This window comes from Bombina bombina, chromosome 6 (genome assembly GCF_027579735.1).
Source record: "Bombina bombina isolate aBomBom1 chromosome 6, aBomBom1.pri, whole genome shotgun sequence".
Lineage (NCBI taxonomy): Eukaryota > Metazoa > Chordata > Amphibia > Anura > Bombinatoridae > Bombina > Bombina bombina.
The window spans coordinates 110,507,347-110,522,982 of NC_069504.1; the positions used below are offsets into that span (position 1 = coordinate 110,507,347).

Genomic DNA, 15,636 nt, shown 5'->3' on the forward strand with positions numbered 1-15,636 from the left:
GACCCTTGCCTCCAGTAATGTCAGCAATAATTTCCTTCAAGCCAGGCCCGAATAAGGTCTGCCCCTTGAAAGGAATGTTGAGTAACTTAGACTTTGAAGTCACGTCAGCTGACCAGGATTTAAGCCATAGCGCCCTACGCGCCTGGATGGCGAATCCGGAATTCTTAGCCGTTAGTTTAGTCAAATGAACAATGGCATCAGAAACAAATGAGTTAGCTAGCTTAAGCGTTCTAAGCTTGTCAATAATTTCCTCCAATGGAGCTGTATGGATGGCCTCTTCCAGGGTCTCAAACCAGAATGCCGCCGCAGCAGTGACAGGCGCAATGCATGCAAGGAGCTGCAAAATAAAACCTTGCTGAATAAACATTTTCTTAAGGTAACCCTCTAAATTTTTTGTTTAATCTTTTATTTATATCAAATTTTCATTACAATCAAAAAGAAAATGCAATATAACAGTATTACAGTATAAATGGTAACAGGACTTCAGCAGTTCATAAGGCTATTACAGACATAGCTCGTTACATATTGACTTCTGTGACACTTTAATAAAACACATCCAAAGAAGGAATTAATCAACACACCTCCCTCCAAAGCAGTACTAATATCACATTTATACAGATTGCATCAGAGTAAAATAGTTCCCTCCCGTCTATCCTGTAAAGGACTATGAAACCAAGCCATGTGTTCCGATGTCAAGGCCTGAAGGTCCTAAACTATAACGCTCAGTGCGTTTATTCTATCGGTCCTGCTATCTCAGGTCAGGGCGAGTAAGGTCAAGGGGGTCAAGGGGGTGTGTATGGATCCCCAGCCATCAAAGGACGTCTTCTCTCCCTAATTTGGTGGTGATAGGCAATAAGTCCCCCTCTGACTGATTCCATGCTGGGTTCCTCGTTTATAGAAGCCTAGTGAGTAACTCTAAGGGGGGTCTACCTTTGTCTGGGGCAATAATAGGATTCCCAAAAAAAACCGTAATTTCAGCATAGAAGTCTAGTTTACCTATAGTATAATAATGATATCTCTCTAGTGACAGATTCATCTCCATTTGGGATTTCCACATCTGTAAGGTGGGTGTGGCTTCAGATTTCCACAATCTAGGTAATATTTGTTTGGCGCTACAGACAGCTATCTGAAGGAGGGATGCATAGTGTTTAAATGGAAGTTTAGGCAAGACATGGAATAAATATATTAAAGGATCTAGTGGAAGGTCGTGATTTAACATTTTGCTCATTTCCTGGTTTACTTCTGTCCAAAACTTCCGAACCTTAGGGCACTCCCACCAGATATGGTAAGGTGTACCCTCTCCTGAGCATTTCCTCCAGCATCTATCCGATGCTTCTGGAAAAATATATTTTAACCTATGGGGGGTGAGATACCAACGTAGTAGGAATTTGTAATTAGTTTCTAGTAATGCAGTCGAATGTGCGGATTTGCTGGTATTTGCAAATATAGCGTACCATTCGTCCTCTGAAAATGTATAGGGGAGTTCTTTATGCCAAGATAGTATAGTCGGGGTCTGTTGGAACTCAGAGGGTGTGGTTAGTAATTTATATAGGGTGGAGATAGCGTGCGGTGGAGGTGAGTCAAGGGTGCATAGTCTTTCTAATGGGGAGCGTTCCCTAGTAACCAGGTGCTTCAGCTTTAGCGTATGTACAAAGTGCTTGAGTTGCAGGTATCCAAACCAGTTAGTGAATTGTGTAATACCCAGCTCTGAAAGTTGCTGTCTAGGCATCAGTTTGTCTGAGTCAAGTAACGTGTATAGTGGAAGGAAACTGTCCAAACAGCATTGTACTTTAGGAGTAACCAACATCCCGCTAATGAAATCGGGGTTGGCTAGTGCCGTTGTCAAAGGGGAGGGGACTGTCGTGAGATGTGGGTAGGCGGTCAGAACCTTGGACCACACACTGAACGTCTCCTTAATTATAGGATAGTTTTTTATTATGGCCGGTTGGTTCCCTTTAGGTTGCCAGCAATATACGCCAAGTTGGGCCTGTCTGGTCAGGTCGTGTTCTAACTTCATCCACGTTTTGTCGTGTTCTAGGGGAAGTGTGAACCAGTCGACTACTCTGCGTAAAAAGACAACCCTCTAATTTTTTATCCATTGGATCTGAAAAAGCACAACTGTCCTCAACCGGGATAGTGGTACGCTTTGCTAAAGTAGAAACTGTTCCCTCCACCTTAGGGACCGTCTGCCATAAGTCCCGTGTAGTGACGTCTATTGGAAACATTTTTCTAAATATAGGAGGTGGGGAAAAGGGCACACCGGGTCTATCCCACTCCTTGCTAATAATTTCTGTAAGCCTTTTAGGTATAGGAAAAACGTCAGTACACACCGGCACCGCATAGTATCTATCCAGCCTACACAATTTCTCTGGAATTGCAACTGTGTTACAGTCATTCAGAGCAGCTAATACCTCCCCAAGCAATACACGGAGGTTCTCAAGCTTAAATTTAAAATTAGAAATCTCTGAATCAGGTTTCCCCGAGTCAGAGATGTCAACCACAGAATGAAGCTCTCCGTCCTCATGTTCTGCATACTGTGACGCAGTATCAGACAAGGCTCTAACAGCATTTGCGCGCTCTGTATCTCTCCTAACCCCAGAGCTATCGCGCTTGCCTCTTAATTCAGGCAATCTAGATAATACCTCTGACAGGGTATTATTCATGATTGCAGCCATGTCCTGCAAGGTAGTCGCTATGGGCGTCCCTGATGTAATTGGCGCCATATTAGCGTGCGTCCCCTGAGCGGGAGGCGAAGGGTCTGACACGTGGGGAGAGTTAGTCGGCATAACTTCCCCCTTGACAGAACCCTCTGGTGATAATTCTTTTATAGATAAAGACTGATCTTTACTGTTTAAGGTGAAATCAATACATTTAGTACACATTCTCCTATGGGGCTCCACCATGGCTTTCAAACCTAATGAACAAGTAGGTTCCTCTGTATCAGACATGTTTAAACAGACTAGCAATGAGACTAGCAAGGCAGTTACACTAACAAAATTTTTACAGTGTATGTAACAAGTCAGCAGAGCATTGCACCCACTTGCAAATGGATGATTAACCCCTTAATAACAAAAACAGAATAATAAATGACAAAAACGTTTTTTAAACACAGTCACAACTGCCACAGTCTACTGTGATTGTTACCCTCCTCAAACACGACTTTGAAGCCTTTTGAGCCCTTCAGAGATGATTTAGATTGAGCATGAAATTTTAAGCAACTTTCTAATTTATTCCTATTATCAAATTTTCTTCATTCCCTTGTTATCTTTATTTGAAATGCAAGAATGTAAGTTTAGATGCCGGCCCATTTTTGGTGAACAACCTGGGTTGTCCTTGCTGATTGGTGGATAAATCCACCCACCAATAAAAAAGTGCTGTCCAGAGTACTGAAACCAAAAAAAAGCTTAGATGCCTTCTTTTTCAAATAATGATAGCAAGAGAACGAAGAAAAATTGATAATAGGAGTAAATTAGAAAGTTGCTTAAAATTGCATGGTCTTTCTGAATTACAAAAGAAAAAAATGTGGGTACAGTGTCCCTTTAAGGCTTTACTTACATTACTTCGGTATCAGCAGCATTTTCTAGCAAATTCCATCCCTAGAAAAATATTTTAACTGCACATACCTTATTGCAGGAAAACCTGCACGCTATTCCCCCTCTGAAGTTACCTCACTCCTCAGAATATGTGAGAACAGCAAAGGATCTTAGTTACTTCTGCTAAGATCATAGAAAACGCAGGCAGATTCTTCTTCCAAATACTGCCTGAGATAAACAGTACACTCCGGTACCATTTAAAAATAACAAACTTTTGATTGAAGAAATAAACTAAGTCTAAAACACCACAGTCCTCTTACGACCTCCATCTTAGTTGAGAGTTGCAAGAGAATGACTGGATATGGCAGTGAGGGGAGGAGCTATATAGCAGCTATAGCAGCTGTGGGTGATCCTCTTGCAACTTCCTGTTGGGAAGGAGAATATCCCATAAGTAATGGATGATCCGTGGACTGGATACACTTAACAAGAGAAAGTAAGATATTTTACCTCAAAAGTTCCTCAGTAGCCACCTCCCATTGTAAAGGATTTCTAAGCAGCATTTGAGTGTGTCTGTCCTGGGACAGCTGAAAGGATGAGCCTCATGAACTCTCATATTATTTCACCAATCAGGTAAAGGAAGCTTACTATGAAATCTCATGAGAGTTAAGTCAAATCTCATGAGATCACAGGAAGAGTTCATGACCTCAGCACTGCTGATGCTGATTGGCTGCTGTTCATTTCTTCATTTTTTTTTTTACCTGCAGCTGGGAGCAGCTGAGTATAACTTCTTACACAGAACTTACTCTGCTGAGCTGAGGAGATTGTGAGGTAAAATATCTTCCTTTTTTACATAGAGATGCTCAGGTGATATTTTCCTGTCAGCTTTTTACAGTTATACTGCATCAGTTTCAAGTGATTTAGCATATGAGTATTATGTCCCTTTAACATACTTTTTTACCTCTGTGATTACCTTGTATCTAAGCCTCTGCAAACTGCCCCCTTTATTTCAGTTCTTTTGACAGACTTGCATTTTAGCCAATCAGTGCTGGCTCCCAGGTAACTTCACGTGCATGAGCACAGTGTTATCTATATTAAAGACATGAACTAACACCCTCTAGTGGTGAAAAACTGTTAAAATGCATTCTGAAAAGAGGTGGCCTTCAAGGTCTAAGAAATTAGCATATGAACCTCCTAGGTTAAGCTCTCAACTAAGAATACCAAGAGAACAAAGCAAAATTGGTGATAAAAGTAAATTGGAAAATTGTTTAAAATTACATGCCCTATCTGAATCATGAAAGTTAATTTTGGACTAGACTGTCCCTTTAAACTAATATGAAAGTCAAAATTAAACTTTCACAATACACATTGTTGCAAACCCTGCTACCATATAGTGCACAAACCTATACGGTGTGTTTAAAAGCATACCTACCTATGTATGCTTTTAAACTAAGGAAACCAAGAGAATGAAGAAAATGTGATAAACACACATTTTAATGCAGATTTGTTATATAAAACTTTGGTGGTACTGTATGTATGATATATTAATACATTTGACAAAGAAATCCAATTATATCCTTCTTTTCTATACTTATATTATCTAATTTGCTTCTCTTGTGCGTCACCAAGTCTCTAGAACGCACTTCCATGCGCTGTTAGACTTTCCCCTAATCTGTCCTACTTTAAACACTCCCTAAATACATTTTTATTCAAGGAAGCCCACCACCCAACTCAGTAACTAATGAGCTCCGCTTACCTAATAACTGCCCTCATCCAACTCTGTACTAACATCATTCTCACCCTTGCAGTCCTCACCTCAAGTTTTTTCACCCCCCTACCCTTCTAGACTGTAAGTTCCTATGGGAATAGGGCCCTCAAATCCTCTTGTTTTTGGGTTTGATAAATTGTGTCTTCTCTTACAAAGGTTGTATCATTCTTGTACTTTTATCATTTGTACCCATGGACAGCGCTGCAGAATTTGTTGGCGCTTTATAAATAAAGTACAATAATAAAAGGGAAACCTGTTTCAACATGTAGTGCACTTTAGAGAACATTTTAACAAATACATCTACGTAATATTCTCAGGTTATATGGTTGTTTTGAATACATCATATCTAGCATTTATTTATGTATTTTGCCATTTTAATAAAAATAACCAACATAAACCATACCTTGCTGATGATTCAAATGTATTAGTCTATTCTAATCATGCGGTACAGTAAATCTTAATTAGCAGTTACTTAAAATAATGCTTTTGCTTAAAGCAGTGGTGGTAACGGATCTTATGTTACATGCAGGTATTGTATTGTGTTTTTGTCGTGTCACTTTACTTACCATGGTTTATCTCTTGACACTTTTGAAGGAAACACTGAGTGCTGCTTGTTGCTGGAGGTAAGGAGATTGTCTTTGGGCGCTTTGAATGGCTTTGAATTGCTGTTGACAGGGTTATGGCTGCTGATACAGGCTTTCGGTTTCATTTGTACTAGTGATGATGTTCTAGTGTTGGAGGGAGAAGCTGGAGAGGGAGAAGATTTGCACATTGAACCGTGTCTTCTTTCTGAAAAGGGAAGAAAAGTGACGTAATTATAACATTCACAAACATTTCTGTAACATAAACAATTCTGAAGTCAGGGCTGAAGGGAAATGTTGTAATATTTAAAGATATTTCTAATAACCTCATTTTCTAGAAAGCATTAGTTTTACCCCTTTTAACCTGATGATTACTACAGAGATGTACTAGTTAAAGAGATACTAAACTCAAATGTTTTCTTTCATGATTCAGATAGAGCATGCAATTTTAAGCAACTTTCTAATTTACTCCTAGCAATTTTTCTTTGTTCTATTTATTTATTTAAAAAGGAGGAATTTAAAGCTAAGGAGCCAACCCATTTTAGGTTCAGCACCCTGAATAGCGCTGCTTATTGGTGTCTACATTTAGCAAACCAATGAGAAAGCATAATCCAGGTTCTGAACCAAAATTGGGACGGCTCTTAAGCTTTACATTCCTGCTTTTTAAACAAAGTTAGCAAGAGAACGAAGAAAAATTGATAATAGGAGTAAATTAGAAAGTAGCTTAAAATAACATTCTCTATCTGAATCATTAAAGAAAAAAAATTGTGTTTAGTGTCCCTTTAAGACCTTACAAAAAATCAAATGTGGCAAAAAGGATCGAACTTTACTATACAAAACTATTTACTTATGTGCAAGGTGAAAAACTTCTGCCATACTGCTTTAATAAAACATGCCTAAACAAAGCCAGGCAAAGAATGCTTTTTGTATAGCAGATGATAATATGTAAATTAAAGGAACAGTCAACACCTTGGGATTTTTATATAAAATATTTTGTGAAACTACTTTGCAATATATTTTCATTATTTATTTTGCCTCTTCTAAGTGTGTGCTACACTTTCCCACGCATAAATCCAGAGCTGAAAATACCAGAATGCCATATTCGCAGTTTGTTTAGTTAACAAATATACAGCTAGATTACGATTTTTGCGTTTTGAGACAAATAGCATTGTTATGGCCCATAACACTGCTTTTTCCCTAACGCTACTATTACAAGTCTTGTAGGTATAGGTGTACCGCACACCTTTAAGCCTGTCACGCAACGTCAGTACCGCATTTTTTCAATGGGACACCCATAGCGCCGGTATTACGAGTTTGCCTAGGAGGCCAAAAAGTGAGCGATACACCCTATACTGACAATATCCGTACCGCCATCTAAAGTCAGTAGTTATGAGTTTTACGCTACAAAGCTGTACCATAAAACTCATAAACTAAAGTGTTCAAAAGTACACTAACACCCATAAACTACCTAATAACCCCTAAACCGAGGCCCTCCAGCATCGCAAACACTATAATAAAGTTATCAACCCCTAATCTGCCGCTCTGGACATCACCGCCACTATTAAAATGTATTAACCCCTATTCCGCCGCTCCCTAACATCGTCGCCAATATAATAAATATATTAACCCCTAAACCGCCACCCTCCCGCATCGCAAACACTATTTAAATATAATTAATCCCTAATCTGCAGTCGGCCCACACTGCCGCTATAATAAACCTAATAACCCCTAAACTGTAAGCCCCCCACAACTATTTATTATTATTATACTTTTTTTATGAAGCGCCATCATATTCATTCCGCAGCGCTGTCCATGGATACAGATCATTTAAATAAAACAATAGTATAAAACTTCTAAGACTAAGAGACAGGACAGAATTTACAAACACATACAGGAGGAATCAAGGGCCCTTACAATCTAGAAGGGTAGGAGGTTGGGAAACATGAGGTGAGGACTGCAAGAGTGAGAAAGATGTTAATGCACAGTTAGAGGAGGGAAATGTTGTTAGGTAAAAGGAATATTATTGAGTTGGGTGGTAGGCTTCCCTGAACAGAAAAGTCTTCAGAGAGAATTTAAAGGAAGAAAGATTAGGGCAAAGCCTGAGAGCACGAGGGAGAGTGTTCCAGAGGGTAGGTGCTGCACGACAGAAGTCCTGCAGTCTAGCATGAGAGGAGGTGATAGTCGCAGAAGCAAGGAGCAGGTCATTGTTGGATCTTAGTGGGCGGGCTGGAGTATACTTGTTGATTAGAGAGGATAGGTAGAGGGGAGCGGAGTTGGTGAGTGCTTTGTATGCAAGGGTGAGAATTTTGAATTTAATTCTGCTGTGTATGGGGAGCCAATGAAGGGACTCACAGAGAGGTACAGCAGATACAGAGCGGCGACAACGCGTCCCCTGCCTCCGCCTGAGGATCCCTGGATCTGGACAGATACCTGGGAAGTTTCTTGTTTAGATGAGAGGCCATCAGATCTATTTCTGGAAGCCCCCAGATTTGAACAATCTGAAGAAATACCTCTGGGTGAAGGGACCATTCGCCCGGATGTAACGCCTGGCGACTGAGATAATCCGCTTCCAAATTGTCTACACCTGGGATGTGAACCGCAGAGATTAGACAGGAGCTGGATTCCGCCCATACAAGTATCCGAGATACTTCTTTCATAGCCTGAGGACTGTGAGTCCCACCCTGATGATTGACATATGCCACGGTTGGACATTGTCTGTCTGAAAACAAATAAATGATTCTCTCTTCAGAAGAGGCCAGAACTGAAGAGCTCTGAAAATCGCACGGAGTTCCAAAATGTTTATTGGTAATCTCACCTCCTGAGATTCCCAAACCCCCTGCGCTGTCAGAGATCCCCATACAGCTCCCCAACCTGACAGACTCGCATCTGTTGAGATCACAGTCCAGGTTGGACGAACAAAAGAAGCCCCTTGGACTAAACGATGGTGATCTATCCACCACGTCAGAGAGAGTGTCGTACATTGGGATTTAAGGATATTAATTGTGATATATTTGTATAATCCCTGCACCATTGGTTCAGCATACAAAGCTGAAGAGGTCGCATGTGAAAACGAGCAAAGGGGATCACGTCCGATGCAGCAGTCATGAGACCTAGAATTTCCATGCATAAAGCTACCGAAGGGAATGATTGAGACTGAAAGTTTCGACAGGCTGAAACCAATTTCAGACGTCTCTTTTCTGTTAGAGACAAGGTCATGGACACTGAATCTATTTGAAAACGAAAAAAGGTTAACCGAGTCTGAGGAATCAACGAACTCTTTGATAAATTGATCCTCCAACCATGTCTTTGAAGAAACGACACAAGTTGATTCGTATGAGATTCTGCAGAATGTGAAGACTGAGCAAGTACCAAGATATCGTCCAAATAAGGAAATACCGCAATACCCTGTTCTCTGATTACAGAGAGAAGGGCACCGAGAACCTTTGAAAAGATCCTTGGAGCTGTTGCTAGGCCAAACAAAAGAGCCACAAACTGGTAATGCTTGTCTAGAAAAGAGAATCTCAGAAACTGAAAGTGATCTGGATGAATCAGAATATGAAGATATGCATCCTGTAAATCTATTGTGGACATATAATGCCCTTGCTGAACAAAAGGCAGAATAGTCCTTATAGTTACCATTTTGAATGTTGGTATCCTTACATAACGATTCAATATCTTTAGATCCAGAACTGGTCTGAAGGAATTCTCCTTCTTTGGTACAATGAATAGATTTGAGTAAAACCCCAGACCCTGTTCCAGAACTGGAACTGGCACAATTACTCCCGCCAACTCTAGATCTGAAACACATTTCAGAAATGCCTGAGCCTTCACTGGGTTTTTTGGAATGCGAGAGAGAAAAAATCTCTTTGCAGGCGGCCTTACCTTGAAACCTATTCTGTACCCTTGTGAAACAATGTTCTGAATCCAAAGACTGTGAATCGAATTGATCCAAATGTCTTTGAAAAATCGTAACCTGCCCCCTACCAGCTGTGCTGGAATGAAGGCCGCACCTTCATGTGGACTTGGGAGCTGGTTTTGACTTTCTAAAAGGCTTGGATTTATTCCAGATTGGAGAAGGTTTCCAAACAGAAACCGTTCCTTTAGGGGAAGGGCCAGGCTTCTGTTCCTTATTCTGACGAAAGGAACGAAAACAATAAGCAGCCCTATATTTACCTTTAGATTTTTTGTCCTGAGGCAAAAAAGTTCCTTTCCCCCCAGTAACAGTTGAAATAATAGAATCCAACTGGGAACCAAATAATTTATTACCTTGGAAAGAAAGAGAAAGCAAAGTTGACTTAGAAGACATATCTGCATTCCAAGTTTTAAGCCATAAAGCTCTTCTAGCTAAAATAGCTAAAAAGACATATACCTGACATCAACTCTAATGATATCAAATATGGCATCACAAATAAAGTTATTAGCATGTTGAAGAAGTTTAACAATGCTATGAGTATTATGGTCTGATACTTGTTGTGCTAAAGCCTCCAACCAAAAAGTGGAAGCGGCAGCAACATCAGACAAAGAAATAGCAGGCCTAAGAAGATTACCTGAACATAAATAAGCTTTCCTTAGAAAGGATTAAATCTTCCTATCTAAAGGATCCTTAAAGGAAGTACTATCTGCCGTAGGAATAGTAGTACGTTTAGCAAGAGTAGAGATAGCCCCATCAACTTTAGGGATTTTGTCCCAAAACTCTAATCTGTCAGATGGCACAGGGTACAATTTCTTAAACCTTTGAGAAGGAGTAAATGAAGTACCCATATTATTCCATTCCCTAGAAATTACTTCAGAAATAGCATCAGGGACAGGAAAAACTGCAGGAATAACCATAGGAGGTTTAAAAACCGAATTTAAACGCTTAGTAGATTTAGTATCAAGAGGACTAGATTCCTCCATCTCTAATGCAATTAAAACTTCTTTAAGTAAAGAGCGAATAAATTCCATTTTAAATAAATAACATAATTTATGTAAGAACTTACCTGATAAATTCATTTCTTTCATATTAGCAAGAGTCCATGAGCTAGTGACGTATGGGATATACATTCCTACCAGGAGGGGCAAAGTTTCCCAAACCTCAAAATGCCTACAAATACACCCCTCACCACACCCACAAATCAGTTTAACGAATAGCCAAGAAGTGGGGTGATAAGAAAAAAAGTGCGAAGCATAAATATAAGGAATTGGAATAATTGTGCTTTATACAAAAAAATCATAACCACCACAAAAAAGGGTGGGCCTCATGGACTCTTGCTAATATGAAAGAAATGAATTTATCAGGTAAGTTCTTACATAAATTATGTTTTCTTTCATGTAATTAGCAAGAGTCCATGAGCTAGTGACGTATGGGATAATGACTACCCAAGATGTGGATCTTCCATGCAAGAGTCACTAGAGAGGGAGGGATAAAATAAAGACAGCCAATTCCGCTGAAAAAAATCCACACCCAAAAATAAAGTTTAAATCTCATAAAGAAAAAAAACTGAAAATATAAGCAGAAGATTCAAACTGAAACAGCTGCCTGAAGTACTTTTCTACCAAAGACAGCTTCAGAAGAAGAAAACACATCAAAATGGTAGAATTTAGTAAAAGTATGCAAAGAAGACCAAGTTGCTGCTTTGCAAATCTGATCAACCAAAGCATCATTCCTAAACGCCCAGGAAGTAGAAACTGACCTAGTAGAATGAGCTGTAATCCTTTGAGGCGGAGTTTTACCCGACTCAACATAAGCATGATGAATTAAAGATTTCAACCAAGATGTCAAAGAAATGGCAGAGGCCTTCTGACCTTTCCTAGAACCGGAAAAGATAACAAATAGACTAGAAGTCTTTCGGAAATTCTTAGTAGCTTCAACATAATATTTCAAAGCTCTAACTACATCCAAAGAATGCAATGATTTCTCCTTAGAATTCTTAGGATTAGGACATAATGAAGGAACCACAATTTCTCTACTAATGTTGTTGGAATTCACAACCTTAGGTAAAAATTTAAAAGAAGTTCGCAACACCGCCTTATCCTGGTGAAAAATCAGAAAAGGAGACTCACAAGAAAGAGCAGATAATTCAGAAACTCTTCTGGCAGAAGAGATGGCCAAAAGGAACAAAACTTTCCAAGAAAGTAATTTAATGTCCAATGAATGCATAGGTTCAAACGGAGGAGCTTGAAGAGCCCCCAGAACCAAAATCAAACTCCAAGGAGGAGAAATTGACTTAATGACAGGTTTTATACGAACCAAAGCTTGTACAAAACAATGAATATCAGGAAGATTAGCAATCTTTCTGTGAAAAAGAACAGAAAGAGCAGAGATTTGTCCTTTCAAGGAACTTGCAGACAAACCTTTATCCAAACCATCCTGAAGAAACTGCAAAATTCTCTGAATTCTAAAAGAATGCCAGGAAAAATGATGAGAAAGACACCAAGAAATATAAGTCTTCCAGACTCTATAATATATCTCCCTAGATACAGATTTACGAGCCTGTAACATAGTATTAATCACAGAGTCAGAGAAACCTCTTTGACTAAGAATCAAGCGTTCAATCTCCATACCTTTAAATTTAAGGATTTGAGATCCTGATGGAAAAAAAGGACTTTGCGACAGAAGGTCTGGTCTTAACGGAAGAGTCCACGGTTGGCAAGAGGCCACTCGGACAAGATCCGCATACCAAAACCTGTGAGGCCATGCTGGAGCTACCAGCAGAACAAACGAGCATTCCTTCAGAATCTTGGAGATTACTCTTGGAAGAAGAACTAGAGGCGGAAAGATATAGGCAGGATGATACTTCCAAGGAAGTGACAATGCATCCACTGCTTCCGCTTGAGGATCCCTGGATCTGGACAGATACCTGGGAAGTTTCTTGTTTAGATGAGAGGCCATCAGATCTATTTCTGGAAGTCCCCACATTTGAACAATCTGAAGAAATATCTCTGGGTGAAGAGACCATTCGCCCGGATGTAACGTTTGGCGACTGAGATAATCCGCTTCCCAATTGTCTATACCTGGGATATGAACCACAGAAACTAGGCAGGAGCTGGATTCCGCCCAAACCAGAATTCGAGATACCTCTTTCATAGCCAGAGGACTGTGAGTCCCTCCTTGATGATTGATGTATGCCACAGTTGTGACATTGTCTGTCTGAAAACAAATGAACGATTCTCTCTTTAGAAGAGAGTTCCAAAATATTGATCGGTAATCTCACCTCCTGAGATTCCCAAACCCCTTGTGCTGTCAGAGACCCCCACACAGCTCCCCAATCTGTAAGACTTGCATCTGTTGAAATTACAGTCCAGGTCGGAAGAACAAAAGAAGCCCCCTGAACTAAACGATGGTGATCTGTCCACCACGTCAGAGAGTGTCGTACAATCGGTTTTAAAGATATTAATTGAGATATCTTTGTGTAATCCCTGCACCACTGGTTCAGCATACAGAGCTGAAGAGGTCGCATGTGAAAACGAGCAAAGGGGATCGCGTCCGATGCAGCAGTCATAAGACCTAGAATTTCCATGTATAAGGCTACCGAAGGGAATGATTGTGACTGAAGGTTTCGACAAGCTAATATCAATTTTAGACGTCTCTTGTCTGTCAAAGATAGAGTCATGGACACTGAATCTATCTGGAAACCTAAAAAGGTTACCCTTGTCTGAGGAATCAATGAACTTTTTGGTAAATTGATCCTCCAACCATGATCTTGAAGAAACAATACAATTCGATTCGTATGAGATTCTGCTAAATGTGAAGACTGAGCAAGTACCAAGATATCGTCCAAATAAGGAAATACCACAATACCCTGTTCTCTGATTACAGACAGAAGGGCACCGAGAACCTTTGTAAAAATTCTTGGAGCTGTTGCTAGGCCAAACGACAGAGCCACAAACTGGTAATGCTTGTCTAGGAAAGAGAATCTCAGAAACTGATAGTGATCTGGATGAATCGGAATATGCAGATATGCATCCTGTAAATCTATTGTACACATATAATGCCCTTGCTGAACAAAAGGCAGGATAGTCCTTACAGTTACCATTTTGAATGTTGGTATCCTTACATAACATTCAATATTTTTAGATCCAGAACTGGTCTGAAGGAATTCTCCTTCTTTGGTACAATGAAGAGATTTGAATAAAACCCCAGCCCCTGTTCCAGAACTGGAACTGGCATAATTACTCCAGCCAACTCTAGATCTGAAACACATTTAAGAAATGCTTGAGCCTTCGCTGGGTTTACTGGGACACGGGAAAGAAAAAATCTCTTTGCAGGAGGTCTTATCTTGAAGCCAATTCTGTACCCTTCTGAAACAATGTTCTGAATCCAAAGATTGTGAACGGAATTGATCCAAATTTCTTTGAAAAAACGTAATCTGCCCCCTACCAGCTGAGCTGGAATGAGGGCCGCACCTTCATGTCGACTTAGGAGCTGGCTTTGATTTTCTAAAAGGCTTGGATTTATTCCAGACTGGAGATGGTTTCCAAACTGATACCGCTCCTGAGGATGAAGGATCAGGCTTTTGTTCCTTGTTGTGACTAAAGGAACGAAAACGATTATTAGACCTAAATTTACCTTTAGATTTTTATCCTGTGGTAAAAAAGTTCCTTTCCCTCCAGTAACAGTTGAGATAATAGAATCCAACTGAGAACCAAATAATTTATTACCCTGGAAAGAAAGGGAAAGCAGAGTAGACTTAGAAGACATATCAGCATTCCAAGTTTTAAGTCATAAAGCTCTTCTAGCTAAAATAGCTAGAGACATATACCTGACATCAACTCTAATGATATCAAAGATGGCATCACAAATAAAATTATTAGCATGTTGAAGAAGAATAATAATGCTATGAGAATTATGATCTGTTACTTGTTGCGCTAAAGCTTCTAACCAAAAAGTTGAAGCTGCAGCAACATCTGCTAAAGATATAGCAGGTCTAAGAAGATTACCTGAACACACGTAAGCTTTTCTTAGAAAGGATTCAATTTTCCTATCTAAAGGATCCTTAAAGGAAGTACCATCTGCCGTAGGAATAGTAGTACGCTTAGCAAGAGTAGAGACAGCCCCATCAACCTTAGGGATTTTGTCCCAAAACTCTAATCTGTCAGCTGGCACAGGATATAATTGCTTAAAACGTTTAGAAGGAGTAAATGAATTACCCAAATTATTCCATTCCCTGGAAATTACTTCAGAAATAGCACCAGGGACAGGAAAAACTTCTGGAATAACTACAGGAGATTTAAAAACCTTATCTAAACGTTTAGATTTAGTATCAAGAGGACCAGAATCCTCAATTTCTAATGCAATTAGGACTTCTTTAAGTAAAGAACGAATAAATTCCATTTTAAATAAATATGAAGATTTATCAGCATCAACCTCTGAGACAGAATCCTCTGAACCAGAAGAACCATTATCAGAATCAGAATGATGATGTTCATTTAAAAATTCATCTGAAAAATGAGAAGTTTTAAAAGACTTTTTACGTTTACTAGAAGGAGGAATAACAGACATAGCCTTCTTAATGGATTTAGAAACAAAATCTCTTATGTTATCAGGAACACTCTGAGTATTAGATGTTGACGGAACAGCAACAGGTAATGTAACAGTACTAAAGGAAATATTATCTGCATTAACAAGTTTGTCATGACATTCATTACAAACAACAGCTGGAGGAACAGATACCATAAGTTTACAGCAGATACACTTAGCTTTGGTAGCTCCAGCACCAGGCAGCGATTTTCCAGAAGTATCTTCTGACTCAGTTTCAACGTGGGACATCTTGCAATA

General features: G+C 39.6%; 1 protein-coding gene across 3 annotated transcripts in view; it reads right to left on the minus strand.

The window, feature by feature from the left end:
• The window catches only part of ATXN7L1 (ataxin 7 like 1), a 746,759-nt gene that overhangs the window by 342,944 nt on the left and 388,179 nt on the right, over positions 1–15,636 (minus strand). For all 3 annotated transcript variants that reach the window (XM_053716561.1, XM_053716562.1, XM_053716563.1), the window contains one exon: positions 5,865–6,087. In XM_053716561.1, the coding sequence (XP_053572536.1) occupies positions 5,865–6,087 (223 nt within the window). The remainder of the gene's footprint in view (positions 1–5,864; positions 6,088–15,636) is intronic.